The sequence below is a fragment of the Cucurbita moschata genome, unplaced genomic scaffold (assembly GCF_002738365.1).
Source record: "Cucurbita moschata cultivar Rifu unplaced genomic scaffold, Cmos_1.0 Cmo_Scf00011, whole genome shotgun sequence".
Taxonomy (NCBI): domain Eukaryota; kingdom Viridiplantae; phylum Streptophyta; class Magnoliopsida; order Cucurbitales; family Cucurbitaceae; genus Cucurbita; species Cucurbita moschata.
In genome coordinates this window covers 2,449,826-2,476,006 of record NW_019268527.1, presented here as the reverse complement: position 1 = coordinate 2,476,006, position 26,181 = coordinate 2,449,826, and the positions used below count along the sequence as shown (strand labels likewise).

At 38.0% G+C, this 26,181-nt stretch overlaps 4 protein-coding genes and 1 non-coding gene across 7 annotated transcripts; 3 read left to right on the top strand and 2 right to left on the bottom strand.

The window, feature by feature from the left end:
• The first annotated feature begins 389 nt into the window (after positions 1–389).
• LOC111449452 (protein ELC-like) lies at positions 390–3,400 on the top strand. Of its 2 annotated transcripts, none has more exons than XM_023089345.1 (2): positions 390–1,893; positions 3,099–3,400. In XM_023089345.1, exon 1 carries the CDS (start codon positions 614–616, stop codon positions 1,820–1,822), a length of 1,209 nt encoding a protein of 402 aa, XP_022945113.1. In that variant the 5' UTR covers positions 390–613; the 3' UTR covers positions 1,823–1,893; positions 3,099–3,400. The 2 variants fall into 2 exon arrangements, with proteins under 2 accessions (XP_022945113.1, XP_022945114.1); XM_023089346.1 differs by having other exon boundaries at positions 3,033–3,400.
• Positions 3,401–5,535: 2,135 nt separating this feature from the next.
• On the bottom strand, positions 5,536–13,471 carry LOC111449451 (type I inositol polyphosphate 5-phosphatase 12-like). Of its 2 annotated transcripts, XM_023089344.1 has the most exons (11): positions 12,382–13,471; positions 11,030–11,282; positions 10,133–10,940; positions 9,229–9,353; positions 8,989–9,073; positions 8,701–8,866; positions 8,558–8,598; positions 8,205–8,472; positions 8,010–8,133; positions 7,567–7,927; positions 5,536–6,072 (listed from the first exon to the last, which is right to left on the bottom strand). In XM_023089344.1, exons 1-11 carry the CDS (start codon positions 13,175–13,177, stop codon positions 5,803–5,805), a joined length of 3,297 nt encoding a protein of 1,098 aa, XP_022945112.1. In that variant the 5' UTR covers positions 13,178–13,471; the 3' UTR covers positions 5,536–5,802. The 2 variants fall into 2 exon arrangements, with proteins under 2 accessions (XP_022945112.1, XP_022945111.1); XM_023089343.1 differs by having other exon boundaries at positions 8,558–8,866.
• Positions 13,472–15,803: 2,332 nt separating this feature from the next.
• On the top strand, positions 15,804–15,875 carry TRNAK-UUU. Its single transcript has one exon. It is a non-coding gene; the product is annotated as a tRNA-Lys (tRNA).
• Positions 15,876–16,165: 290 nt separating this feature from the next.
• Positions 16,166–21,110, top strand: LOC111449453 (dr1-associated corepressor-like). The gene is made up of 6 exons (XM_023089348.1): positions 16,166–16,377; positions 19,038–19,110; positions 19,209–19,302; positions 19,553–19,666; positions 19,743–19,797; positions 20,188–21,110. The coding sequence occupies exons 1-6, from the start codon at positions 16,345–16,347 to the stop codon at positions 20,707–20,709; spliced, it is 891 nt and encodes a 296-aa protein (XP_022945116.1). The 5' UTR covers positions 16,166–16,344; the 3' UTR covers positions 20,710–21,110.
• Positions 21,111–22,060: 950 nt separating this feature from the next.
• Positions 22,061–25,991, bottom strand: LOC111449454 (cysteine proteinase inhibitor 12-like). The gene is made up of 4 exons (XM_023089349.1): positions 25,677–25,991; positions 23,888–24,107; positions 22,956–23,101; positions 22,061–22,495 (listed from the first exon to the last, which is right to left on the bottom strand). The coding sequence occupies exons 1-4, from the start codon at positions 25,779–25,781 to the stop codon at positions 22,358–22,360; spliced, it is 609 nt and encodes a 202-aa protein (XP_022945117.1). The 5' UTR covers positions 25,782–25,991; the 3' UTR covers positions 22,061–22,357.
• Positions 25,992–26,181: the final 190 nt, after the last annotated feature.

Below are 26,181 nucleotides of genomic sequence, written 5' to 3'. Positions count from 1 at the left end.
CAAGATGATCACATGCAATTCGATCTTAAGTCCGAATGAATCATGAACTCATGCTCGAGAGAGTCTGTTCTTTAATTTGTATTAGTGAGAAAGACTCTCATTATAGATTCAATATGCCTATCATTTTGTGAACTTGATCAACTAGAGAGTCGGGAACATAAACTGTGAGATCCCACATCGGTTGAAGAGCGTGGAAACCATTCCTTAGTAGACGCATTTTAAAATCGTGAGGCTGACGACGATGCGTAATGTACCAAAACGGACAATATCTACCAGCGGTAGGCTTGGGTTGTACCATTTTATACCCTTTTTAGCTTTATTTGGCCCTTAATTTCTCTCAACTATTTAAGCTTCTAATATCACACCTAACATTGCTAATTTGTTGAAGACTCCATTTATAACTTAACCGATTTTTCTTGGTCCAGTTTTCTTGGCCACCAAGGCAAGCGCCTTTCACAATCTACATCTCGCTCATTGCCTTCGCGTATCATTTTCATTCGTCACTGTAAAATTTTCAATTCCCAATTCCAATTTTCAACTCCCTGAACAAAAATCCACTCCCAATCGAACGGAATCAGATCCTACAATCAATCGAATCATTGATCGCTATGCTATGATGCCGTCGCCGGCTCACTCCGATCCCTCGCCGCCGAATTCACAGGTAATCCTACAATTCCTCAGCTCCGTCCTCTCTCAGCGCGGCCCCTACGCCGAAGATACCAAGTGGCTGATACGCCAGCACTTAGTCTCACTCACCACCGCCTTCCCGTCGTTGGTCCCTCGGACTGCAACTTTCACGCACAACGATGGCCGCTCCGTCAATCTTCTGCAATCCGATGGCACCGTCCCCATGTCCTTCCAAGGCGTGACCTACAATATTCCGGTCGTTATTTGGCTCATGGAGTCGTATCCTCGACATCCTCCTTGCGTTTACGTGAATCCAACTCGAGATATGATCATTAAACGCCATCATCCTCATGTGAATCCCTCCGGTATGGTATCGATTCCTTATTTGCAAGATTGGATTTATCCGAGCTCTAATTTGGTTGAATTGGTTCGTAATTTGAGCGTTATGTTTGGTCGTGATCCTCCACTTTATTCTCAACGGAGACCAAATCCTAGCCCTAGCCATAACCCTAATCCTTCTCCGAGTCCTAGCTCTAGTTTTGGGCGTGATAGTGCTAATTCTTCGCTTGCTTCTAATATGGGGGCTGCCGCTTTCCAACGCCCTGTAATTCCGCCGAGGGGTTATCCACCGTTGCATACTGAAGATCCCAATGAAGTTTTCAAACGAAACGCAATTAACAAGCTGGTGGAAACAGTTCATAATGATATTGTTGGCATAAGAAAGACTATGGAGGCCGAGATGGAAGGACTTTTCAGTGCACAGGGGGCGTTGAAACAGAGGGAGGAAGAGCTAAATAAAGGCTTGAAAGAGATGCAAGATGAAAAGGAAGCTTTGGAGCAGAAATTGCAGATGGTTTTGATGAATTCTGATGTTTTGGAAGCTTGGGTGAGGGAGAATGAGGGGATGATTAGCAGTGATTTCGAAGTAGATGATGCTTTTGAATGTGTTGATGTGCTTTCAAAGCAAATTCTTGAGTGTACTGCTTCAGATTTGGCAATAGAAGATGCTATATATTCATTGGATAAGGCTGTGCAAGATGGAGCAATTCAATTTGATCAGTACTTGAGGAATGTGAGGCTGTTGTCACGGGAGCAGTTCTTCCACCGGGGTACCGCTGCTAAAGTCAGGGAGTCTCAATTGCAAGCTCAAGTTGCTAACATGGCTTCCCGGATTTCTCAATATAACAATGGCTGAAAGATTGTGGAAAAGCTTCCCTTTTGCTCTGTTGCTGCTATTTGGATGGCCTTCGGGAGTATCACTGGAAGGTTAGAATTTTGTGAATCTTGTCCTCTTTTTTACTTTTCATTTCAAATCTGTTACCTTTCTGATCATGATTTTTCTTGCATTTAAATGTTAGAGGGGTATGGAAAAGGATAATATTTGTGTCAAAATCATTTGTGTACCTACTGTTTGATGTGAATGATAGTATACTTGTGAATGATATTATACTTTTTCTTTCATATTCTGGATTAGAAATATAATCCTTATAGTGCCTCTTGGTTTGTTCATTTAGAGCCCAAGCTAGCAGATATTTTTCTTTTTGGGCTTTTCTTTTTGGACTCTCACATCGGTTGGAGAGGAGAACGGAGCATTCTTTATAAGGGTGTGGAAGTCTCTCCTTAGCATATACGTTTTAAATATCTTGAGTAGAAGCCCAAAAGAGAAAGGTTAAAGAGAACAATATCTACTAGTGGTGGACTTAGGCGGTTACAAATGATATTAGAGCCAAACACCGGGTGGTGTGCTAGAGAGGCGCTGGGCCCCAAAGGGGGAGGAGATTGTGAGATCTCATATCGATTGGAGAGAAGAACGAGTGTCAACGAGGACGCTGAGTCCTCAAGGGGCTGAATTGTGAGATCCCACATCGGTTGGAGAGGGAAACAAAGCATTCTCCACATCAGTTGGAGAGGGCCCGAAAGGAGGGAAAGAGACGGATAGGGTGGGAATGGCCTATCAATCATTGGTGGACCTTCCCTTTAACCAGTCACGGAGCTCTCAACTGAGTTGTTTAGGTTCTGGAATTCTATCTGAGGGAGTTTCGGTTCGAAGGTTAGAAAATGTATGTGGTGCAGGTTAATCTCTCTCGATCAGTTCAGGTGAAAGGGAAGGGTGATCGAGGGTACCCATACGTCGATATCTCTTCTCTATGGCGGGAGGTTTCTTTCGTCTCGACGAGTGTGTTGTGGGAGAGGGAGTACCTATGCCTCAAAATCGATGGATTGCTCAAGTTATTGATCTTTTCTCCTGAAAACAGTCACAGTTATTGATTGATGTCTTCTCTTGATTTATATGAACTTGCTTTATGTTATTCTTTGGTTTGGTGGATATGAAGACATGGTGTTTCCTTCGACGCTGTAGTTGATTGTGGTGATAAGGACTAACAAGCTCAATGTGCATCATACAGTTATTGTCATGTTGATCTCCTCTCACTCTCTTAATCTGATGGAGACTTATTTTCTTTGAGCTGTAGTAATCTTATTGGAAGAATTGGAAAGAAATCCACCCTAAGAAGTAGTACCGACACTAAGGTTGACTAGCTTGTCCGTACCCGACACATACCGAACACTTGGACACTTCACACTTGTTGGACACGTAACGAACACATGTTAGTACAATAGTTATGTGTTAGACACTAGTGTACAAAGTCAATATATGTCTAATATTTGTCAGTCATGTCTTGTGCACCTGTAATGTATACTTAATAGACGTATTATAATATAGGACACAAATAATATATTACGTTTTGGTATAAAAATGATACATGTTCTTGAAGTATGTTGTTATTGATTGATGTCTTTTCTTGATCTATCTTAAAATGTATCTTCTTAGTGGTAATCGACACGTACCCTTAACCAAGATATTCGAATCTCCTACCTTGATGATGAACTAAGAAAAATTGTATCTTTGAATAAACACTTTCGTCTATTCGTGTTGCCCTAGTGATTTTGATTGTTGTAATTGTGCTCCTCGAACCTATTGTTCCTTACTCCTCCATTAAATTGGAGACGTACGACTAATTCATATGTGAGAAATACAAAATAGGAAAAAGAATAAAAAACTATTCTCGCCCGATGAGTCGATATCTCTTAATCTGCTTCAAGGATGTGTCGTTGAACTTTTACCTGTCGACTCTAGGGCACAGTGGTTAAATTCCTCTTGCTCTTGTAGAATCGTTTGCCTTATAGACCAGCCATGCGTGCTGTCGTCTTGACTCGACTCTTCTTCCTTCCCCTATCCTCTTTAGGAGGATCCGAGAAGTGTGTATCGTCATGAAAGTTAGATTCTTCGTCTGGCTCACAGTAGCTCATAGAAGGAATGTTTTCTCTCTCCATACTGCATTTTTTTTTTCTTTTATGTATAGATATTTCAGGTTGAAAATGGTTGTTGATCTTGCCATTCATGGAAATGTAGTTTTTGATGTGTTAGGTGTTTTAGTGGAAACAGAGGAGGATTTTTGGATATGAAATGATCGAGAACTTCATTAAGTCAAATGCTTAGTTTCTTCGGTTCTAGTGTCATTTCTTCGTGTCATTAGATTAGCTTAATGTCATTAGATTACGTCTCCTATTTGAGTTTTGGTTATTTTATCGAAGGTTCAAATCTCTATCTATATAACTAAAAGAATCGAATATCGACACAAGTCAAGGGATGAATTAGATTAGCTTAATCAAATCAATTCGTTTGGCCTAAAGCTGAAGTCAAAACTAAAGTAACTTTCTATTTAAATCATATAAATTTTTAAACAATTAAATTTATAATAAAATAGATGTTAAATATTAAAATAGAAATAATTGTAATAATATGTCTACTTTGGTCATTTTACTAAGTCAACAATTTTGTATTATTTTACTGATTATTATAATATGTTCTTTTGAATTTTGAAGTTTAGAGTTGAAATTGATCCAACAATAATTTATTAATTTTTCTAAATGCAAATTATCGACTATTTTAAGAGCTATATCATGAAGCGGGAATGTCCCAACCCGACCCACTCTACCCACGAACACCCCCTATTTGTTAGTCATCTTATTATTCTCCTCTTGTTTATTTTTTTCTCGTGTTCCTCAATAGTTAATCGATTTGCTTTTCTATCCTCTTTTCTTTTCACTATGTAGCTAATATGATAGTTTTCTTTATATTGAAGCATACGTTCTAGAAAATTGAAAACTAAATACAAGATGGTTGTAAGAGAAGCGTTTAAAGCTCTTAAACCGATATGCAAGTGTTTTAGCAAAAAATGAGCACGCTTGTAACAGCTCAAGCTCACCGCTAGAAGATATTGTCCTCTTCGAGCTTTCCTTCAAGGTTTTTAAAACGTGTCTGCTAGGGGGAAATTTCCACACTTTTATAAAGAATGCTCTCCAAACCGATATGGGATCCCACAATCCACCCCCCTTCGAGGCCTAGCGTCTTCATCGCACTCGTTTCTCTCTCCAATCAATATAGGATCTAACAATCCACCCCCTTCGGAGCCCAGCGTCCTCACTGGCACACCGCCCGGTGTCCACCCCCCTTCGAGGCTCAGCGTCCTTGCTGACTCAGTGTCCAGCTCTGATATCATTTCTAATAGCCCCCAAGCTCACCACTAATAGATATTGCTCTCTATGAGCTTTTTCTTTCGGACTTTCCCACAAGGTTTTTAAAACGCGAGGTTTCCACACCCTCATAAAGAATGTTTTATTCCCCTCTCCAAACGATGTGGAATCTCACAACACTCACACCCGAACATTTATGATCTATGAAGGCCACGATTGCAACGAACGAGCCATCTTAAATGGCTTCAAACACATGGTTGACCTAAAATCAAACAAAGTTTACTCACACAAAGGGCAAAAATGGCGAACATCTTTAAGAAAGGGAAGAAAGAACTGTGAATGGGAGGGGAGGACTATGAGATATCTCACTAATTGAGCAGATAACCAGTTGTATGCATGTAGAATTTCTTTGTACATTCTTGAAGAAATGATCTACAAATTACAGTATCTTTGGACTGGAAAGAATCTGAAGACCTTGATCTTCAGCCACCTCTACTATGATGGCTAAAACAGTTGCCAGGCTATTTACATATACATGCATACTGAGGTTAACTAACATTGCAAAACAATCTGAGCATAGGAAGCTATTTTATGGACCAAATCAGAAAAGAATTGCCAGTGAATCAAAGAATCTTTTTTTTAAGATTTTTTAGTACTGCTGGACTTAGGGTCGACACGAACCGTCTTGTTTGAGAAGCAATGGCGCACACGGACTTGGTGATTGACTGATCGGGTCGAGCAACTTCCTCGTATGATGACAGTTAACATAACTTCCTTGTCTCGTGTGTCTTCGGACCACCAGTTTTGTGGGATGCCATCAACAAACTCATCTAGGGTATGGGATTCTTCATGGTGTACCGATATCTCGACAGCTTGTTCGGGTTTGATTATTCCGGCAGCTGGTGATACCTACAATTAGAAAGAACATGAGTAAGAGAAATATCGCAGGGAAGAAAAGCTCGTTATGATATGCATAATATTTTGTAAGAGCCTAAGCCCAAGCCCACCACTAGCAGATATTGTCCATTTTGGCCTATTACGTATCGCTGTCCGCCTCATGACTTTAAAATGTGTCTACTAGGGAAAGGTTTCCATACCCTTATATGGAATGCTTCGTTCACCTCTAAAACCAACGTGGGATCTCACAATCCACCCCCTTGGAGTCCCAGCATCCTCGCTGGCACACGTCGCCCAATGTCTGGCTCTGATACCATTTATAACCGCTCAAACTCACTACTAACAGATATTGTCCGCTTTGGCCCATTACGTATCGCTGTAAGTGTCACGGCTTTAAAACGCATCTACTAGGGAGAGGTTTCTACACTCTTAAATGGAATGTTTCGTTCCCCTCTCTAACCGATATGGGATCTTACAATCCACCTATTTTGGAGACCAAAAAACTCCTTTTAACTGGGCAAAAAAAATCATTGGCAGTGGCAGGAGCCTAATGCATTGGAGCAGCCTTAAATATAAAGGGAATCAACCCAACCAGTTATATAAGTTGTACCATTAATATCATGCAATGTGAGATTTAAGCGTCCTAAAATTAGTCGCATACTTGTCATGAGGCAGAAATTCAGAACTATAAATATTGGTAAGGTAAGCTTGTAATTGTAAATTATGCAATATTCAGCTGAAAGAGGATTGGCCAGAAACAAATGTCGATTTCTCGTATGAAAGATCGGTCCAAAACCAACTCTCTTTAAGCTATTAGTGTAACGGTTCAAGTCCACCGCTAGTAGATAGTGTCCACTTCGGTGTGTACGTATTGCCATCAGCCTCACGGTTTTAAAACGTGTCTACTAGGGAGAGGTTTCCACACCTTTATAAGAAATGTTTCATTCCTCTCTCCAGTCAATGTGGAATATCACAATCCACCCCCTTGAGGGCCCAGCGTCCTTGCTGGCCACTACTCGGTACCTAGCTCTAATACCATTTGTTTCGGTCCAAATCCACCGCTAGTAGATATTGTCCTCTTTGGGCTTTCTCTTCTAAGGTTTTATAACGCGTCTACTAGGGAGAGGTTTTCACAGCCTTATAAGAAATGTTTCGTTCCTCTCCAACCAATGTGGGATCTGACAATCCACCCCCTTGAGGGCCCAGCGTCCTCGCTGGCCCACCGCTCGATGCCTAGCTCTAATACCATTTGTAACACCCCAAATCCACCACTAGTAGATATTGTCCTCTTGGGGCTTTCTCTTCTAGGCTTTCCCTCAAGGTTTTATAACGTGTCTACTAGGGAGAGGTTTCCACACCCTTATACAAAATGTTTCATTCCTCTCTCCAACTAATGTGGAATCTCACAATTAGGTCTGTATCCTTTCTCTAAACAGATATACGTTACCTAGGCCAATAATGATTTGTGTTTGCATTTACATCTAATCAGAAGGCATAAGACGATACCTCAAGCCACCGAGGAAAGCCAAAAGCGCCTCTTGGAAGATAATCGCGCTGATCACCTTCATCCTTGATAGAAGATTGTCCCTCTGAGATAATTTTGAAAGTAGCCACATCTTTCACGCATTTATTGGTTATGCAGAGAACAGATGACTCCTGATTTTGTAGAACTATACTGTTGGTGCTGACAATGGTTTCGGGAACGTATAATAACTCTTCGAAAATAGATCTCACTTTCTCGTTAGATTTTATAATATCTCCGAACTCTTTTCTCCTCACTGACCTATCAGCATGGGAAATCTGAAGGTTAAATTTACATCTAACGGGTTTGTGATCGCTGTCGGTCACTTCCATGCAGGCCTCGTACCTACAAGTACGTCATAGTCTCGAGCATAAGGAAAAAAGAGTTAAGGAAACAACAGAAAACTCCTCCAAAAGCTGATACTCACAATAAAATAGATGATACTACAGGGCATTCTAAAGTGCTTTCTGACATGGGAGATGAACGATTGTCACGATATATTACTCGGTCGCACCAGGCAGGAATACGTTTCTTCTCGCCAGAATCGTATCCTGGAAAAGGTATATGAAAATGTTAACAAGTTTCACTGTAGACAACATGGTGAACCTCTTGAGCCATATACCTGCTAGGCCTGGTCGATGCCTTTCAAACTTGTATGTTGGAGGAAATCTAATGAGTGCCTCACGCATGCCTTGGAAAACTCTTCCAGCTTTCATCTCAGCCCTAAGCTGATCCTTTTCTCTAAGCCAATCAAAGCATCTCTGGGAAACGAAGTCCCGGGCTTCATCGTACGAAATGCCAAAGAGCCGGTAATTAAAATCACCCAGAAATACAACCATGTCTGCATCAGATAACTCGGGTTTTGGTTCTTCAGGATTGACAGCAGCAACCTAAATTACCAACAAGAGATAAACATAGTGGATGATAAAAAGGAAAGTAGCTAAAAATGCTGTTTTATTAATCATCAAGACATACATTTGTAGCTCGAAGCGTATGAACAGCAGTCGAGACACCAGCTGCAATAGAGAGGGCGAACGGCAAGCCAGAAAAGTAAAGCAGCCAAAATAAGTATGTGGAGAAGGCAAGAGAGCAAGACAAAAACAGGTATGGCACCATACCAGCTGCATTATTTAGAAGGTTAGATGATCGGTTGAAGACCATGTTTCGAAAGATGTGATCAAAATCGGCATTACGACGGTTTACTGCTTCCAAGTGTGCAGCCAAGTGACAGTTCACAAAGCATATTATCCTATCATAGACTCGGATTCTCAAACCTACACCTCCCTGTCGAATCAGTTTTATCCGAGTCAACAGCCACATCAGGGACATGAAAGGCCTATTCAAGATATTAAGAACGAGTAATTTTCATACACGAAAACTAACGAACTTCTGAAAGATAAACAAACCTTATTACCGATTGCACGACCAAAACCACAAGGAACGGCTCCAGCATCAACATCTCCAACATTCATTCTAACACTTTTCCTCACCCTGACATGAAATATTAGCATATTGAATTAGGAACAATCCATACAAATATGAGAAAGTTAACAGGAAATTTCATTTAGTGGTGTGATAGAACTGACAACTTATTCTAAATGTTATAAAAGAATAATTACATCTAATATTCAAATTACAGTGCTAACCAAAGAGAAATAAGCAAGCTAGCCAGCTGCCTGGAACCCATGCGTTCAAAAATCGTCCCTTCCTCCAAGGCCTTTCCAATGGTATCGATCCACCATTGTCCTACTGCACTGCCTTCAAGTCCTACCTGCAGTTGTCATAATCTTTTTCTTTTTCAGGTAAAGGCAGCAAACTTTGAATGACTATAAAAATGTATGTCAATAATCAGAATGTCAAACAGATATTATGCATGTGAGAAATATACCAGTCATTTTGAGATCCCAAATATTCTTTATATATAAGGGTGTGGACACCTCTTCCTAACAGATGCATTTTAAAAACTTTAAAGGGAAGCCTAAAAGGAAAAGCCCAAAGAGGACAAAATCTGCTAGCGGTGGGCTTGGGCTATTACAAATGGAATAAGAGCCTGACACCGGGTAATGTGCCAGCGAGGAGGTTGAGCCCTGAAGGGGGTGGACAAGAGGCAGTGTGCCAACAAAGACACTAGGCCCCGAAGGGGGTGGATTGGGGGGTCCCACATCAGGGAGAATGCTGGCCCAGAAGGAGGGTGGATTGTGAGATCCCACATCGGGTGGAGAGGAGAACAAAACATTTTTTATAAGGTTGTGGAAACCTTACCCTAGCAAATGCATTTTAAAAACCTTGAGAGGGAAAGCCCAAAGAGGATCTGCTAGCTATGGGCTTGGGCGGTTACAAGTTACAACAGTATAGATAATTCACAGCTAAGAAACAGAGAAAACGGAGAGCATGCGTACAGGGCATTAGACTTAAGTTATCTTCCTATCAAGATTTTGCATTAGTAGGTTCCATCGTAAAGAGTTTGATTTCAAAACTTGGCTAAATATTTCATCATCACAAGCTACAACCAGACTCCAATACACCATCATAGAGTGCAGAAGATCTTACTGTTTCTTTTGCTGCAGACATGGCAAGGAAACCTGCACCCATCTCTACTTCCTGCAATCCAACAACAACAATGCCAACATCCGAGACAGTCGAACCCAACCACGCCATCAATGCTTCATGAGAAGCTCTTCCTTGTCCAACATTCCATGTGCCAACCAGCATTTTGATATTCTGTTTTCTTGTGTATGACGCCTCTCTGGCAGCCAGTTCGGTCCGTACTATGTTATCAATAGGTCCTGGAGAAGTCATGTTCCAGCCACGAATTCCACCATGACTAGCCAAGCTAAAAACATATCCTGCACCCACAGCCATTTTCAGCACAGGACTACTATGAGCAACCCATCCTGCAACTAGGTTCCCCTCAAGATCCACTATTTGGATAACTCCGCTCACATAACCCACATACATCCGTGTCCCGAAAGCACAAAAGCACTGAACAGCATAAGGGTGATGGTTAAAATCTTGCAACCGGTTTCCATTTCCATCCCACTGCACTAACATGCCATTTGTACATCCACTCCAAATCATCCCATCCTTGGCCAGCAATATTGCCTCGACTCTCTTGATATCTTCTGTAAATGCCCCTGCTCCCTTTGCAACCCGACGAACAGCATCTGCAGCTCCCATTATGGCATTGCGTGACCTTTGGAGAAAGCCCTGTGATTTTTCTTTTTTGGCTGTGGATACAAATTTTACTTTCATTTCATCTTCCACTGATTGATCTTGAGGGGCTTGTAGCATATCAACTCGAGTCTCAGTCTGACCATCTATATTAAAAACTTTTACAAGCTCCTTTGTTTGAGCATCCCTGTAGCATCAAAAAATTAGAGTGAAAGAAGGCCATTTAACAAAATGCTTAGCCTTTTATATAGAATTATATCTGAAGTGAATACCTACCACAGTGAGAATGATAGAGCCCCAGCACACCAAACTTTGGCTCTAACTTCATCAGATAACACGCACTTAACATCTTGAGAAGATATACTACAGACACCATTGACTGTTACTTGACTCCTGAGGTCAATATACGACCTCTCCACGAGTAAAGCAGCCATATGCCTTTCCCCGGACGAAAGGCAAAGAGATTTTTCAATTGCTTCCCAAGGCCAGACCTTAATAATACCGCCCTCACCACCCGACCACAAGTCACCTGTAAAATCAATGAACACGGAAAGCCAAAAATCGGTAGAGGCAAAGTTGCTTGTAACTTGTAATACCCTTTTAAGTACATTGCTTGGTTCATGTAAGAAAGTATTTCAATGACAAAATGGTGGTTTTATGAACCTAAGATCTTCAAACCAAGTCTTCACAGTACAACTCACATTGAAGCAAATACCAGATGGGGTGAGGACTCATATGATTTCTCCTATTCTTGCATTCATGCCATCACTAAAATTGCCTGTTTTTTTAACAAATTTCTAGGACAAAGAAAATCTCATATGTAACAGCCCAAGCCTACCGCTAGCAGATATTGTCCGCTTTGTCCCGTTACGCATAGCCGTCAAACTCATGGTTTTAAAACGCGTCTACTAAGGAGAGGTTTCCGCACCTTTATAAGGAATGCTTCGTTCCCCTCTTCAATCGATATGGGATCTCACAATCCACCCCCTTGGAGGCCCAACGTCCTCATTGGCACACCGCCCATGTCTGGCTCTGATACCATTTGTAACAACTCAAGCCCACCACTAGCAGATATTGTCCGCTTTATCCCGTTACGTATCACCGTCAGACTCACGGTTTTAAAACGTGTCTACTAGGGAGACGTTTCCACACCCTTATAAGGAATGCTTCGTTCCCCTCACCAACCAATGTGGGATCTTACAATCCACCCCCTTGGAGGTCCAGCATCCTCACTAGCACACCGCTCGATGTCTGACTCCGATAACATTTGTAACAGCCTAAGCCTACCGCTAGCATATATTGTCTGCTTTATCCCATTACGTATCACCGTCAGACTCATAGTTTTAAAACGTGTCTACTAGGGAGAGGTTTCCACACACTTATAGGAAATGTTTCATTCCCCTCTCCAACCAACATAGGATATCACATCATAGCACAGCAACATAGATAAGAAATACACAGTGATTTCCTGATTTCGAAAATTGCAAAACATTCAGAACCAACAGTGGACGACTATGAGTCTGACGTTAGGGTCATGGAATGAACAGCCATTTTAGTTAGTAGAACCCTCTCTTTTTACCAATTTTAACATGCCATTTTAGACTTTTCTTGAGGAAAAAATTGCTTACCATAAGAAGTTAGGGTCATGGAATGAACAGCACCCCGATGAGCTTGCCATGAAAGCCCTTCCTTGAAAGGCATATCATCCAAAGACTGATCCATCTTCCATGATCTGATCTTCCCATCCTTATGCCCAGTCCACACCAATCTGTTCCCATTGTCAATAATCAAACACATGGTGGGCGAGGTGTTGGTGGATTCATAAAAAGGGGCAGCATCCTCATCGCCCCTCCTCACCCTCCCACCCAATCCACTACCAGGTTCATAAGCATTCTCAACGTTCCAAAACCGCACCCCACATTCCTGCCCAGCCCACAGCTGAGTCTCTGTACACGCAATGTTCCTCAAAAATTTCCCCATCTGTGTCTCCCTCAATGGATGCGGCCTCAACTCCAGGCACGTCGGGCGGCCAGGATGAACAGAGGCACGAATCGGAACCTTAAAAACCCCCGTCGAGCCACCGCTCCCAACGAACTCCGCCAATGCCTGAGGTTGCCGCGAATCCTCGAGACCTCCGCCGCCGTCCATACAGAGATTCTGATCCAACCTCTGGGAGAGAAACTCCTCACTTTCAATAGCCGACGACATCGAATAGGGCATAAAATCATCATCAGAAGAATCCAAATACGAGTCCATAGGCTTCGGAATCTGATCCTCATCAAAACTGTGCTTCCGAAGCTGATGATGCTTCTGATCGGATCCAGCTCGAAGCGGCTGGCTGTAAGAATGAGATTTCCGAGGAGGAGGAACAGGGCTCAACACCGCCAATGCCTCCCGTTCATCATCTTCAAACTGATCATCCATTACAGAGGTGAAAATCTAGCTCGATTACAGCAAAAATCTCGAAATGGGTCTGAAAGAAAACGCGGAAAAACAAGATTGGAATGGGAATTTGGGGAAACGAGAAAATTGTACAAAATCCAAAGGATGATCCGAAAGAAGGGTGAGAGAAAGAGAAGGATTGTTGGAATTGAAACATGGAAAATGGAAGAGAATTGAACGATTCTGCACATAAAAGAGGAAGAGCGGGAAGCGAGGCGGAGCATCCCTGAATCCTTTGGACAGTATTGTTTTCACCAACGGACCCGAACTGCCTCCTTTTTTGTCTTCACTTTCCTCCATTTTCTTTTTAATTTCTTTTTTCTTCTTCTTTCTTTCCTTTAAATTATAATATTATTTTTTATTACAAACTTTTAAAAAAATTAATAAATTCTTCAACTTTTAATTAATTTCTTAATTTTTAAAATAAATTCATAAATTACAACATGTTTTAAAAAAAAAAAAATCTAGTTTTAAATTAAATAAATAATTTAAATTTATAAGAATATATATATATATATATATATATATATATATATATATATATATAATTTATTACAAAAAAAAATCCACTTATTAAAACAAAATTAAATTTTCTTTTTTTTAACTAATTAAATTATAAATTTAATCTATAAATTTTTAATTTTATTTTTGAAAATGTTTAATAAATTTTTAAATATTTTATTTCATATCCAATCATTTTTTTATATTAAATAAGTTTTTAAATTATTTGATTTTTTTAATTCACGGACCTAGACATAAAATTGAAGTTTAAGCTACTATTATCCATGATGCTAGATCTCGTCTTTAGCGGTTTTGGGCGTATGAAGTTTTGATTGATCTAATGTATGCATAGTTCGGTAAAACCTTTACTCTCGACCCCTTATTCCAGTGGACTAACCGTCATTTAGCTTCTTATAAAATTGTGAAGCACGTAACAAATTAAAAATAACTCCTAAGGATCGCTCGATACATTTTTAGTGTGACATCTAGGTAACAAAAAGGTACATAAATGAACCGAGACCATATTTAAACGAGAGCAATCTTAAGGATATAATGATTAATAAATGTTAAAAAGAATTAAAATTATACCTTTTTTTTTTTAAGAGTAATTCTATATTCGATGATCTTTTGAATTTTTTTTTCTAAAAAGCGTGTAAATGAAGACGGAGTATGGTAAATGAGCTCGTGTTGGTATGTGGAGATAGTCTTCACACTTAAAAACTGTGAGATCTTACGTCGGTTAGAGACGAGAACGAAACATTTTTTATAAGTGCGTGGAAACCTCTCCCTAACAAATGTATTTTAAAATCGCGATACGTAATGGATTAAAGCTGACAATATCGGATAATGGTGAGTTTGGGTAGTAGTTTAATATCCGTAGGTAATGTGGTTAGAAAACGTTTAATATTCAACAGGTACGATATTTAAAAATATAAAATATCAAAATTATTCGACCAAAATAAAATATTAATATTTTAATTAAAGAGAATTAAGAGAAAATCATGAACAAAGAGAATGATCGAACGTGTGTGCAATTCATGTGCTCATGGACATTGACTTAGATCACTACGACGTCGTTTTCCTTTTTAGAATTATTTATTTATTTTTATTTTTTATTTTTTCTCGTAACGGATATTCGATTGAGGAACCATAGCCATCACCACACCTTTAGCTTCGTAATATACGAAACCTTTATTAATATTATTTTAATTAAAATAATAATATAAAAATAATTGGAAAAATAACACTAAATTCCACAAAATTTTGAAATTCAGCCTTGTGGATGAAGTTATTAATTAAATTTTGTTTCTATTTTTTTTTATTTTAAATAGAAAAAGAAAATGGATAACATTATTATTTTTTTTAATCTTTGAAATTTTGAGCTTTTAAATTTAATGTTATAACTAAGATTTAAAATAATTTTGATTATTTTTTAGTTATTTTTATTTTTATTTATTAAAATTAAAGGTGTCCAGGTTGGAAATGTTATAATATATATATATATTTTTTTTTTTAAATTTAAGATTATTTTAATTTAACAGTTTTTTAAAACGTGAAATTTTTATTTTAAAGTACTAAAGATATAAAAATTAATAAAATATTTTTATATTGTAATTCCAATTTAGTGAAATAAAAGATATTGGTTTGAACATATTATTTATTTATGTGATTTTATATAAATTAATTTTATCAACATTTTTTTTTATTCAAATTTACATTTAAGATATTATTTAATTATAATTAAGGGTGTTAAAAAAAAATTGGATGACCTAAATTTTTTTTATAAACTCAACCCAACGATTTGAGTTGGGTCGTTGGGTTAGGGTTCATAGAAAATTTTATGAATTAGGTTCGTTTTAGAGATGTCCATTTAATCCGTGGGGTCGGAGCCTCGCGGGACTAACCTCAAAGCGAAGATTCACGGTTTAGACGAGAAATGGAGGTTAACGTTAGTCAAACTAGTTAGTCAAACCCAAGCATGACTCGATTGAAACAAAAAAAAATACACTCTCGATCAAGAGGTTAAGGTTTAGAATATGTGATACAATTCAACTATCAATCTAGTTAGTCAAACTCGAGAACAGTAAAATTTTGATTTGATAGACAAGCCATCTTAGCTCAGTGGTAGAGCGCGTGGCTTTTAACCACGTGGTCGTGGGTTCGATCCCCACAGATGGCGTTACAATCTATACATTGAAACAAAATATTTATAAATTCTTTAATTATTGAACTTTTAAAAAAATATTATTGAATTAATTTAGAAAATCTAATTTATTTATTCATATAAATAAATATTAAACCACCAGAAAATCTGAACTGAACGATCAAAATCCCACTTGTCAGAGAGGTTGGATTTTCCATGCCAGGTCATCAAATTATGGTATTATAGTCTTTTCGCTCAAAAAGTGGGCTACTTTTACAATTTTCAAATTTCTGGGTTCTATTTCTAATTTCTTCATCGTAGAGCCATTTATGATAAAAACCCTAATTTCTCCTGGATCTGAGATTGCTTCGATGAATTTCTGTGTTGATTGTCCATTGATCGAAATGGTAATCGGATTCTGCTGAAGTTCTGCCAATTTTCTGCTGTTGTTTCTTCGTTTTTTCATATATTTTTTGATCCATTTGAATGTCTCGAATCTGACGCCATGAGGAAGAAGCTCGATACCCGCTTTCCTGCTGTAAGTTCGATATTTTCTGTTCCTGTTTTTTTTTTTTTTTTTTTTTCTTTCGATCAAATTGATAATACTGCTCTGTTTCTAACGAATTGATTGGAAAATTTGTTTGTTTGCTAATTTCTGCTATTGCGAAGAGAACATGGCGTACAGTTTCGTCCGATGATTCGTGCATTTTTTTTCAAACTTTTTTCTTAATTTTTCCTATCATTATTATCATCTGGTCGTTTTCGTGCGATGTTTTGATGTATTCCTTATATGGCGGGAATTTTTACTGTATAAAATGCGTTTGATTACTTTGTCTGTGTTAATTAAGCTAACTCTGTAGTTTTGTTCGTCTGCAACTTGTCCTGCTCAGTTCATAGTATCAAATATTAATTACGGATCCATTACTGTATAGGCCTGGGAAATGAATTTAATCATCGTTGATATCATATATTTGGTTGATTTTGACGCATTAGAGCTTTTAAAGCTTAAATTTATGGCTTTTTTTCTTCCTCTTCCTGCTGGGGGGAAAATACATAGTGATTAAGCTTGCAAAGATACAGTGTTTTTTTTTTTTTTTTTTGATAAAAAAAAATATTTTTCTTTGTTCCTGCCAACATAATGGGGCTGTTAAGAAAGAGAAACCTGATTGAAAAAGGCACATCAATTCTTAACTCTGATAGCGAGAGCAGCATTAGAAATAAATTGCATTAAGAAGCTGAAAGGGAGGCAGGGAAGTGAACAATGGACCTAGAATCCTCTCAATATGTCTAACCTGAAGAAACCCTTTTGTTCCTCTCTAACCTGACTTGCCATATCGTACCCCTAAGAGGAATTATATGGTAACTTAAATCACGTGCGAACTTAAGCTCTTTGCTATATCATACTCGAATCTAGTTACAAACTCTTAGTTTACCTTACAAGGACCCCCATATCCACAACAATTGATATTTCGTACGAAAGGGAGAATGAAAGTGAATTTCATCGAACATAGCGTGACATAGCTACTCCAAAAGCTTAGAGAAACCTAACTGAAATCAAACTGGCTAAAGCTCACAGGCGGAGGACGTGATTGTGTCCTCGTGATACTAAAGCACAAAGATTGACCCTAACTCTATCACCTCCTTTCTAGGTTTTTTGTTAATAACACTCAACGTTCTTCATGGTATTGAGTAAATTGTAACATTCTTATTTATATTAGTTTTTCTCCACGTCCTGCATAAAATTCTCTTCATTATACACTAGCTTTGAAATCTTATATAAAATTTGATTGAAAAAACAAGTAAACAACTACTATACGGAAGATTTATTTTCCTATACGAAGAAAAGAACCAATTCTACTGCAAACCTTTGAACATTGGTTCCAAATAGATGTTTATTCCTTAAATTCTGAATTTTTTAGGAGAAAGTTAGAGATTGACGAGAAATCCGGAAGATGATGAAGTTGTCAGTGGTTCTCCTACGCTCTATCCAGTTCTTCTGTAATTAAAATACATGATCCGTAACAATTGTAGTTTTTTTTTTTTTTTTTTTTTTTTTTGGCTTTGATAGGCTCTGAGGAGTTGATTCTCTGCCTCCCTCTTTTTGTACAATTCTGACCCGTATAAATTAGAGTTGGTTTGTGTCTATATACTTTTTATTTGGGACTCTTAGGTCTCTAGAAGATGTCTGTCAGTCCGTTTGGTGAAAATCCTTAAAACTTATCCTCTAACATGATCATGCGTATTGAAGCCTTGAGTATCTAAGATGGCCTTTTTCTTTCACTCATGTCAGCTATCCTTTTCTAATATAGAAACTCTAGAATATAAAGTTTATAGATAATTTGATAGTTTATAAATGATTTGGTTGGCAAATTTTTATTCCTTTTGTTTACAAAGATAGTAAAGAATTTTCAAACTTCTAGAATTTGGATGTGGGGTTCATGGTTTCCTTACTTGAAAATGTTGCATCGGCATCTCGACATACATGTTTTGGGCTTGTGATTTTTTAGGAAGCCTTTTTGTTTTCTTTTATTTTGCTCAATGAAAGCTTAGTTCTTGGGAAAAAAGAAAGAAAGGAAAAAAAAGAGAAGGAAAATTTTCAGCATAGAATCTGCACGGGACATTATATTCATTTCCAAAGGGTGTTCTTTGACAATCTCTATTTTATTACAATCCATGGTCCTGTCATTAAATGGTATTCAAATGATTTCTTGGAAACGTGTGAAGCATTGTAGCACAATACGCTATGAATTGATGTTAAAATAATTGAATGAATTAATAGTTGGTTCCCTGACTGATGTGCCGACATCATCATAGATAGCTGGATGTTATATGCTTGACAGTTGCAATTATCCTATGCTTGCTGTTGCTCGATATAGATTTTCATGCTTGTCCTTAAGTTTTTAAGATGATTGGTGACACCAGATATCAATTGTCTTGCTATTGCTTCTCCGGGTGGTGGTTGTTGGGGATCATGGGAGCCCCCTTCTAAACATAATTTGGCATATTATGGCCTGGCGTTTACTTGATGATTTGACTTGCTGTACATTTTTTATTGGTGGAATTTTAACATATAGGAAATTATCAGTTCAACTGCGTGGAAGGATAATTGTTTCAGTGAACTTTAAAATCTCGATCGAATCCTAAATCTTGATTGGATTTTTAGTTCATTGTTATCTGATGAACGACATAATTTTGCAGGCTCGAATAAAAAAGATAATGCAAGCAGATGAGGATGTTGGAAAGATAGCACTGGCAGTACCTGTTTTAGTTTGTAAGCAAACATTAATGATGGTTCAGTAGTATTCAATATCATAAGGTGTTCCATTTAAGACATTTATGATAGCTAATGTTTCTTCACATTTAATCCAGCTAAAGCATTGGAGCTATTCTTGCAAGACCTCTGTGATCGAACTTATGAGATAACTCTACAAAGAGGAGCAAAGACAATGAACTCGTTCCACCTGTAAGAGCGTATTTCAATCGATTTGTTTTATGAAGTTTTGTGAATCCCATACATTCAAACTCGGAAAATTTACAGTTTTTACCTTTTGCTTCTAACTGGTTAATTCCTTTCGTGACCCTACAACTTCACTGGTAATTGTTATCATCACATACATACCCTCTTCCCCATTCCTCATTTGTCTCCCCAAATCTGATTGCTTTGTTTTTCGACATCGGTTTGTCTTACAGTTATTTTTGAACTTTTATTACAGAAAGCACTGTGTACAAAGCTATAGCGTCTTCGATTTTCTGAGGGATATTGTTAGTCGGGTTCCCGATTATGGTCATGGTCATTCTGATGGTGCTGTTGATGATAGAAAGAGGAGGTATAATATAGTTACTTTCTTACTCAGATATTTGTTATGATCAGTAGATAACTTAACGTGCTTAATATCTGATCAGGAAGCCCCTTGGTGATGAGGGCAATGATATTGATGAGTTGAAGAAGATCAGGATGGTAATTATTCTTTCATCCTAACTAATCAAATATCTGTTAAATTTGCATTTTTTTTAACCGAGAAAATCTCCGAGAATTATTTTATTGGTTAACTTATAAATTTGGTCGGAGAAAGGTTAGAATTTAGTTTCTATTCTTTTAAAAGTTCGAATTTTATCCTTATGGCGTGATAAAACCTTAAATAATCTTTATGGTTCGATAAAATACTTCCTCTGTAGGGACAAAGTTTTTAGGATTTTCATTTGGCCATGGGACTAATTCTAACATTTTAAACTATAGGGACTAAACTTATAATTTGAACTATTTTAATAAGAGACCGATAGACCGAGCTTTCATGAAATGCATAATGAAGTCATTGTACCCAATAAATCATTTGCTTTCCTCCTCCAGCATGACATGAGCCATGGCAGCACTGGTAGAGGAAGAGGAAGAGGACGAGGAAGGGGTCGAGGACGACCAGCTCGAACAGCTGAAAGAGACAACATCCCACCTAATCCCGAAGCCGACGCTTGCACATCTATAGAAAACAGGAACAAGAGCCCCAATCCAGATGTGCAGATGGAGCATCATGTCGAGCCAAGCAAAACATCAAAAGAAGTCAGTGAAGAAGCCAATCAAGCTATTCAAAACTTTGATCTTAATGCCGATGTCGTCAATACCAACGAAGACTCCAACAAGACTGTAGCAGCAGCAGCAGCAGCCATAATACCAGAAGTGCCTGTCGAACCAACCGGGCCTACTACCACCGAATCCGAGGCTAAAGCTGCTGCTCCTGCTGCTGCTGCTGCTGATGATGAATTCCCTGCCTGGCCTCTCTCGGACGTCGACAAAATGGCAATCGACCCTCTCCAATATGCACATCTCAGCACAAGAGTAGACGAGGAAGAGGAAGATTATGATGAAGAGGAGTAACCTCCATTGAAGCAGCAAGCAAGCAAAAACACTACAGAGGGAAGAAGGTCAGTTTTAAGAAGGCAAAGAAAGAAATTAAAGAAGAATCAGAGAATTGGAGTTTGAATATGTGTAGTTTAGTAGTTCTTTCTATCTGAAATCCTTTCTCTGATTTATTCCTTTTTTTTGTTTCTTACTTCTTAATGTTCTAAGTATATTGGTTTCTCAATCTAACATTAGGTCTGTAGCTGTTGAATGTAATAGCTTGTTCATTATGTAATCCATAACATTAACAGTAGCTTCTACTTTTTTTTTTTCTTTTTCCTTCTACTTTGCTCTTTTTCTTGGAAGCTGATAGGTGCATGTCGTGTGAAACCCTAATTAAATTACTCGAGATTATTAGTTGTCGATGCCCAAGTAAACAGGTTCGTATTTTTATTGCACCAGACAATGCACTGGACCTCCTTTCTTATGTATCCGAAGATGTCATGTGAATTAAATTACTCGTTGTCATTGTCCAAGTAAACAAGTTTGTGATTTTATTGCACCAGGCAATTCGTTGGACCTCCTTTCTTATGTATCGGAAGATGTCATGTGATCATGTGAATTAAATTACTCAGTCGTCGTTGCCCAAGTAAACAGGTTCGTGATTTTATTGCATTAGACAATTCGCTGGACCTCCTTTCTTATGTATCCGAAGATGTCGTGTGAATTAAATTACTCGAGATTATTAGTTGTCATTGCTCAAGTAAATTGGTTCGTGATTTTATTGCACCAGACGATTCGTTGGTCCTTCATCTTACCATTTAGATTTTCTTATGTATCCGAAGGAGATGAAGATATACCTACCTTAGTCAATTGAGTTAACACAATTTTATTACAATTAATTATTATAGAAGAACAAGATCGAACAAACAATTTTTTTTCCACCTTTTCCATATGAAAACTACATTAAAAAAAAAACTATTGAGTGAATCGATTATGAAAATTTGAAATTGACATCGAAACAATCTTACTACTACTTTTCGAGCTTCTCCATAATAAATTTTAAAAGAAAATAAGATTGATTTCCTGTTATCCTCACAAAATCAAATTTTTTCTCCAAAATTGATAGAATTTTTTAAGTTACTTTTAAAAAAAAGATGCTTTAAAAAGAAAAAAGTTAATAATTGTTTCCCCAACCTTAAAACAAATAATTTTCAGATTAAATCTGCATACCATAACTCAGATCTCTGGAAAGTTCAATACGACTTTGACCTTCACTGTATTAACGTGGAAATCTGCCGAACAGTTCGGGCCAAATCCTGCTACGTGTCCTTTGGACCCTTTGCTTAGAAGTGGATTCGAAACTCTCTAAAACTTCATAAACCTATTTGAAACTGGAAGGACCTATTAAGTCGCCTTTTGAAGTTTCCTTATAAAGTTGATACATATTAAACTGGAAGGACCCATCATACATAATACATACAAATCCCAGACTCATGATACACGAACCCGAATTCCTGTAACCCGTTCACTTGAACAATCCAAGCACGAATTAACCAAACCAGAACAAAAGTAAATCACAGATCCACAAGTTCTCAAGACATTGGTGTAAAATTCAAGTAAGAAGACGAGTTCAAGTTTCGATAGCGATTGTTTATCTTTTTATTGCGCATTCGGAGCTTGTCTAAGATTGATCTTGCACCATCTGATTCAGAAGGAAGTTACCTTCATTGTTCTTGTGAACTTCCACTTTGAACTTCTCTTCTTTATTCCCTCTCTTCAGCTTTAGGAGCAAATCGAACTTCGCAGCCTCTTCGATCACCTGTTTTCGTAGCATCGTGAAGTCTCCATTAGCATAGAAACAAATTCAATCCGATTTGTGATTTATAATGTTGAGTCTTCAACTTCAGAAATTTTTCATAAAGTGCACATATGGATATGAATGAACGTCTAGGAGTTGACGAAATCAATATTTTCTAATACTCTAACCAACAAACCACCTACCTTTTTTTCAAGGTAAAATATGTCATTAGTATTTAGGTTGATAGAAGTGATAGCCATTAAAAGTTAAGCTAACCAAAATGATATCATCATCAAAGCTTAAAAACAAATGGGTGAAAACGCAGTGAATCATTAAAAAGTGGGTCCTATTGATGCCTTCAGAGATGAATGTACCTTCATGGTCGGTCATTCACGTCTAAAATATAAAATCAAGATGATAAAGTTTCAATTCCACAATCAAAAGAAGGATATAATACATGAAAGAATCACAATGCACTTACCTCTGCCTTTGCATGTATGATTTCCAGCAATTCATAGGGAAGTAGGGAATTAGATCTCTGCTGGATGGTCCGAACAGCATGCTGTGCTGCATCCTGAACGTGAGGATCGTGTGGTGGCACTTCTCGCCATCCCTGGGGATGATCACCTGATTTCTAACCAGGGTCAGTAATATGGAAAAGATAACAGTGATTGTGCAAGGATTTTTTTTGGAACAGTTAAAAGAACAGCAAATACATTACAGCTTTGATGCTTTATATGAATACTATACAAACATACAAGAATCCTAATAAGCTTATGTAAAAGTAATAATGCTAATGGATGGCTCATGCTCCGTATCAGAGCTACTTACGTTTTTTTATTAACTAAATAAAATAGATAGACCCTTCTCTTCGTCTTAGGTCGACAAATCTTCTCCATTAAAAGATCCCCTATACGATTAGCAAAAATTCCACCTTTATCCATGGATCCCTTATTCCTTCAATTGGAAGTTAGGGTGTACTCAATGTGTCCGAGCTTGCCCCCACAGAGTACAAAATATGTAGGATGGAAGATACAAACTTTTGATCTCTTAGTCGATGGTACATGTGTTGTGATGAACTATGCTTACATTGGCTAATAGAGCTACTATCATTACCACAAAATCACAGGGAGGAAACTAAATGGTGATTGATGCAGGTTTTGTTCACATGAAGAAATCATATGCAAGAATTACAACCCTTAGTAAATTAGAAAAGATACAAAATCACAACTTCAGATTTTATCAACCTGCAAGAAGAAGTTATGAATGACTTCAACCAAAAACTACCTCCTATGCAAGAAAAATACTGAGTCCACAACTTCGGCACATTGCGTTTGACGTTGGTTGTATATTCAAAGCTATATTTAAATTATAATTAAAACAACACTGCACGAGTTAAAGAATGTCGGTCACCTTTCTTAGCGCCAAGATCAGAATGAGTAATTGAAGGGACATCGCCTGCATGCTTGAAATCTTGAAGTTCTTTAAAATTCATCCATGACTTCACCCAGACCTTGGCTTCATAGAGCTTCTTTTTACCAGCATCAACAACCTCAAGAGTGAGATGGTGCATTGTACCAGCTACCACCTGCTCTTGCGCCTTCACCACTCTCACAAGCTCAAGAAGTGCATTCTGCAAAGGAACATGAAGATCGTTATATTATAAAGTAGTATAAGGTGTCGTTACAATTTCATGAAATGAGGACATGGGAACAACAGGAATTTTCAATAGCAAACAACAGCAATAACATGCTTCTTAGTTAGTTTTGGAAAAATAATCCATTAAACCGAAATAAAGTGTCTACCTAAATACTTGAATGAAATCATCATACAAATACTTGACATAATTTCCACGTGAGAAAGGAAGAAACATAGTTGTAACAGCCCAAGTCCACCACTAGCAGATATTGTCCTCTTTGGGCTTTCCCTTCGGGCGTCCCCTTAAGGTTTTAAAATGCGTCTACTAGAGAGAGGTATCTACACCCTTATAAGGAATGTCTCGTTCCCCTCTCCAATCGATGTGGGATCTCACAATCCACCTCCCTTGAGGGGCCCACTGTCCTCACTGGCATACTATCTAGTGCCCACCCTCCTTGGGGCCCAACATCCTCACTGGCACACCACCTGATGTCTACCCTGCTTCGATGCTCAGTATCCTCGCTAGCACACCGCCCGATGTCTGGCTCTAATACCATTTGCAACAGCCCAAGCCCACCGTTAGTAGATATTGTCCTAGCCAAGGTTTTAAAATGCGTCCACTAAGGAGAGATTTCTACCCCCTTATAAAAAATGTTTTGTTCCCCTCTCCAACCGATGAGGGATCTCACACATAGTACTTCTCACGAAGACATCTACATGTGTTAAGTAACTAGAATTCATCAGAAGATTAAAAAAAATCTCATCGTCACCATCAGTCCACGGATTATAATCAAAACGGAAGGACCATTAGCTGACATAGTTAAAGCTCGGCATCAGACCACATTACCAGTCATCATCTAATGGCAAGATTTTTCTTAAGTTGAATATCGCTCCTAACTAGTTGCAGCCATAAATTTGTTCAGCTTTCCAAACTTTTATTGAATTCAAATTTTATGGCCAAGCTACAGAGAAATCAATTACGCACATCCATTGCGCAAGCCTACAACCCATAGGCAACCCAGTACCTAGAAGAAATAAGAATATCACCACAATCAATAGATTCAATTCAATTAAACAAACGGAAGAAAGATAGAATCGCGTAGTTCCGGTTTGCCACATCGTGATACTAATCGCCGACTCCGACAGAAACCGATCGCATCAAAATGCAAGCAACATTAATACAAAATCCGCCATCGCGAAGTAAACGCTGCCTAGTACAGAGAAATCCATAGCACAACACAACTATAACAAGATCAGGAACCAACGACACAGACATCAACGAGAACCAACGTTAACTGAGATGAACAAAAAGACAAATAGTAATAAAACCGATCGCAACAAAATGCAAGCAACATTAATACAAAATCCGCCATCGCGAAGTAAGCGCTGCCTAATACAGAGAAATCCATAGCACAACACAACTGTAACAAGATCAGGAACCAACGAAACGCGAGATGAACAAAAAGAAAAAATAAAATAAAATAAAACCGCAACAATAAAATTCCACTCCAACCGAGTACGAAACAAATTCATTTCGACTGACAGATAGAGAGAATCTCTTTACCTCTTTCTTGTTGTGTTCGTCCACAGCGAAACGAGCGAGTTCATCCACATCGGCGGAGTTGGAAGCTCCTTGAGAATCGTGCACACCTCCAAGAGTGGACGCCATGAGCAGCGGATCGTCTTGTTCTGAACAAAATTGAGCTAATGCGAATCCTGCAAGAACGATCGAAGAGAACAATAACAGCGTTGAATCGAAGAATCCTTTCTTGATCACAGAGAAGAACAGATCACTATCGCTTCATTTTTCATTCGATTTTTGTGAAAATTGGCGCCACGATTGTCAGAATCTGGATTCGTGCCAATGAAGCGAACTGTAAGTGATATTTTATTTTAATTAAAATAATATTTTCATTTTGGTCCATTGGATTTTATTTTATACTTTTAAAAGTCTAAAATGTGTTGATGTAGTCACTAAATTTTATTAAAATTTAAAATTAATTTCTACTATTTAATTTGAAGTTAGTATTTTTATTAAAATTAATTAAATAATAATAACATTTTCAAAT

Excerpts from the sequence above, each read along its gene's own strand:
- LOC111449452 (XM_023089345.1), top strand. The coding sequence starts at position 614 with ATGATGCCGTCGCCGGCTCACTCCGATCCCTCGCCGCCGAATTCACAG.
- LOC111449451 (XM_023089343.1), bottom strand. The coding sequence starts at position 13,177 with ATGGATGATCAGTTTGAAGATGATGAACGGGAGGCATTGGCGGTGTTG. Across the intron at positions 11,283-12,381 it reads CATGACCCTAACTTCTTATG|GTGACTTGTGGTCGGGTGGT; the intron begins GTAAGCAATTTT and ends TTGATTTTACAG. Across the intron at positions 6,073-7,566 it reads GCTTTCCTCGGTGGCTTGAG|GTATCACCAGCTGCCGGAAT; the intron begins GTATCGTCTTAT and ends TTCTAATTGTAG.
- LOC111449453 (XM_023089348.1), top strand. The coding sequence starts at position 16,345 with ATGAGGAAGAAGCTCGATACCCGCTTTCCTGCT. Across the intron at positions 16,378-19,037 it reads TCGATACCCGCTTTCCTGCT|GCTCGAATAAAAAAGATAAT; the intron begins GTAAGTTCGATA and ends ATAATTTTGCAG. Across the intron at positions 19,111-19,208 it reads GGCAGTACCTGTTTTAGTTT|CTAAAGCATTGGAGCTATTC; the intron begins GTAAGCAAACAT and ends CATTTAATCCAG.
- LOC111449454 (XM_023089349.1), bottom strand. The coding sequence starts at position 25,781 with ATGGCGTCCACTCTTGGAGGTGTGCACGATTCTCAAGGAGCTTCCAAC. Across the intron at positions 24,108-25,676 it reads ACGAACACAACAAGAAAGAG|AATGCACTTCTTGAGCTTGT; the intron begins GTAAAGAGATTC and ends GTTCCTTTGCAG. Across the intron at positions 23,102-23,887 it reads TGATCTTGGCGCTAAGAAAG|GTGATCATCCCCAGGGATGG; the intron begins GTGACCGACATT and ends GTTAGAAATCAG.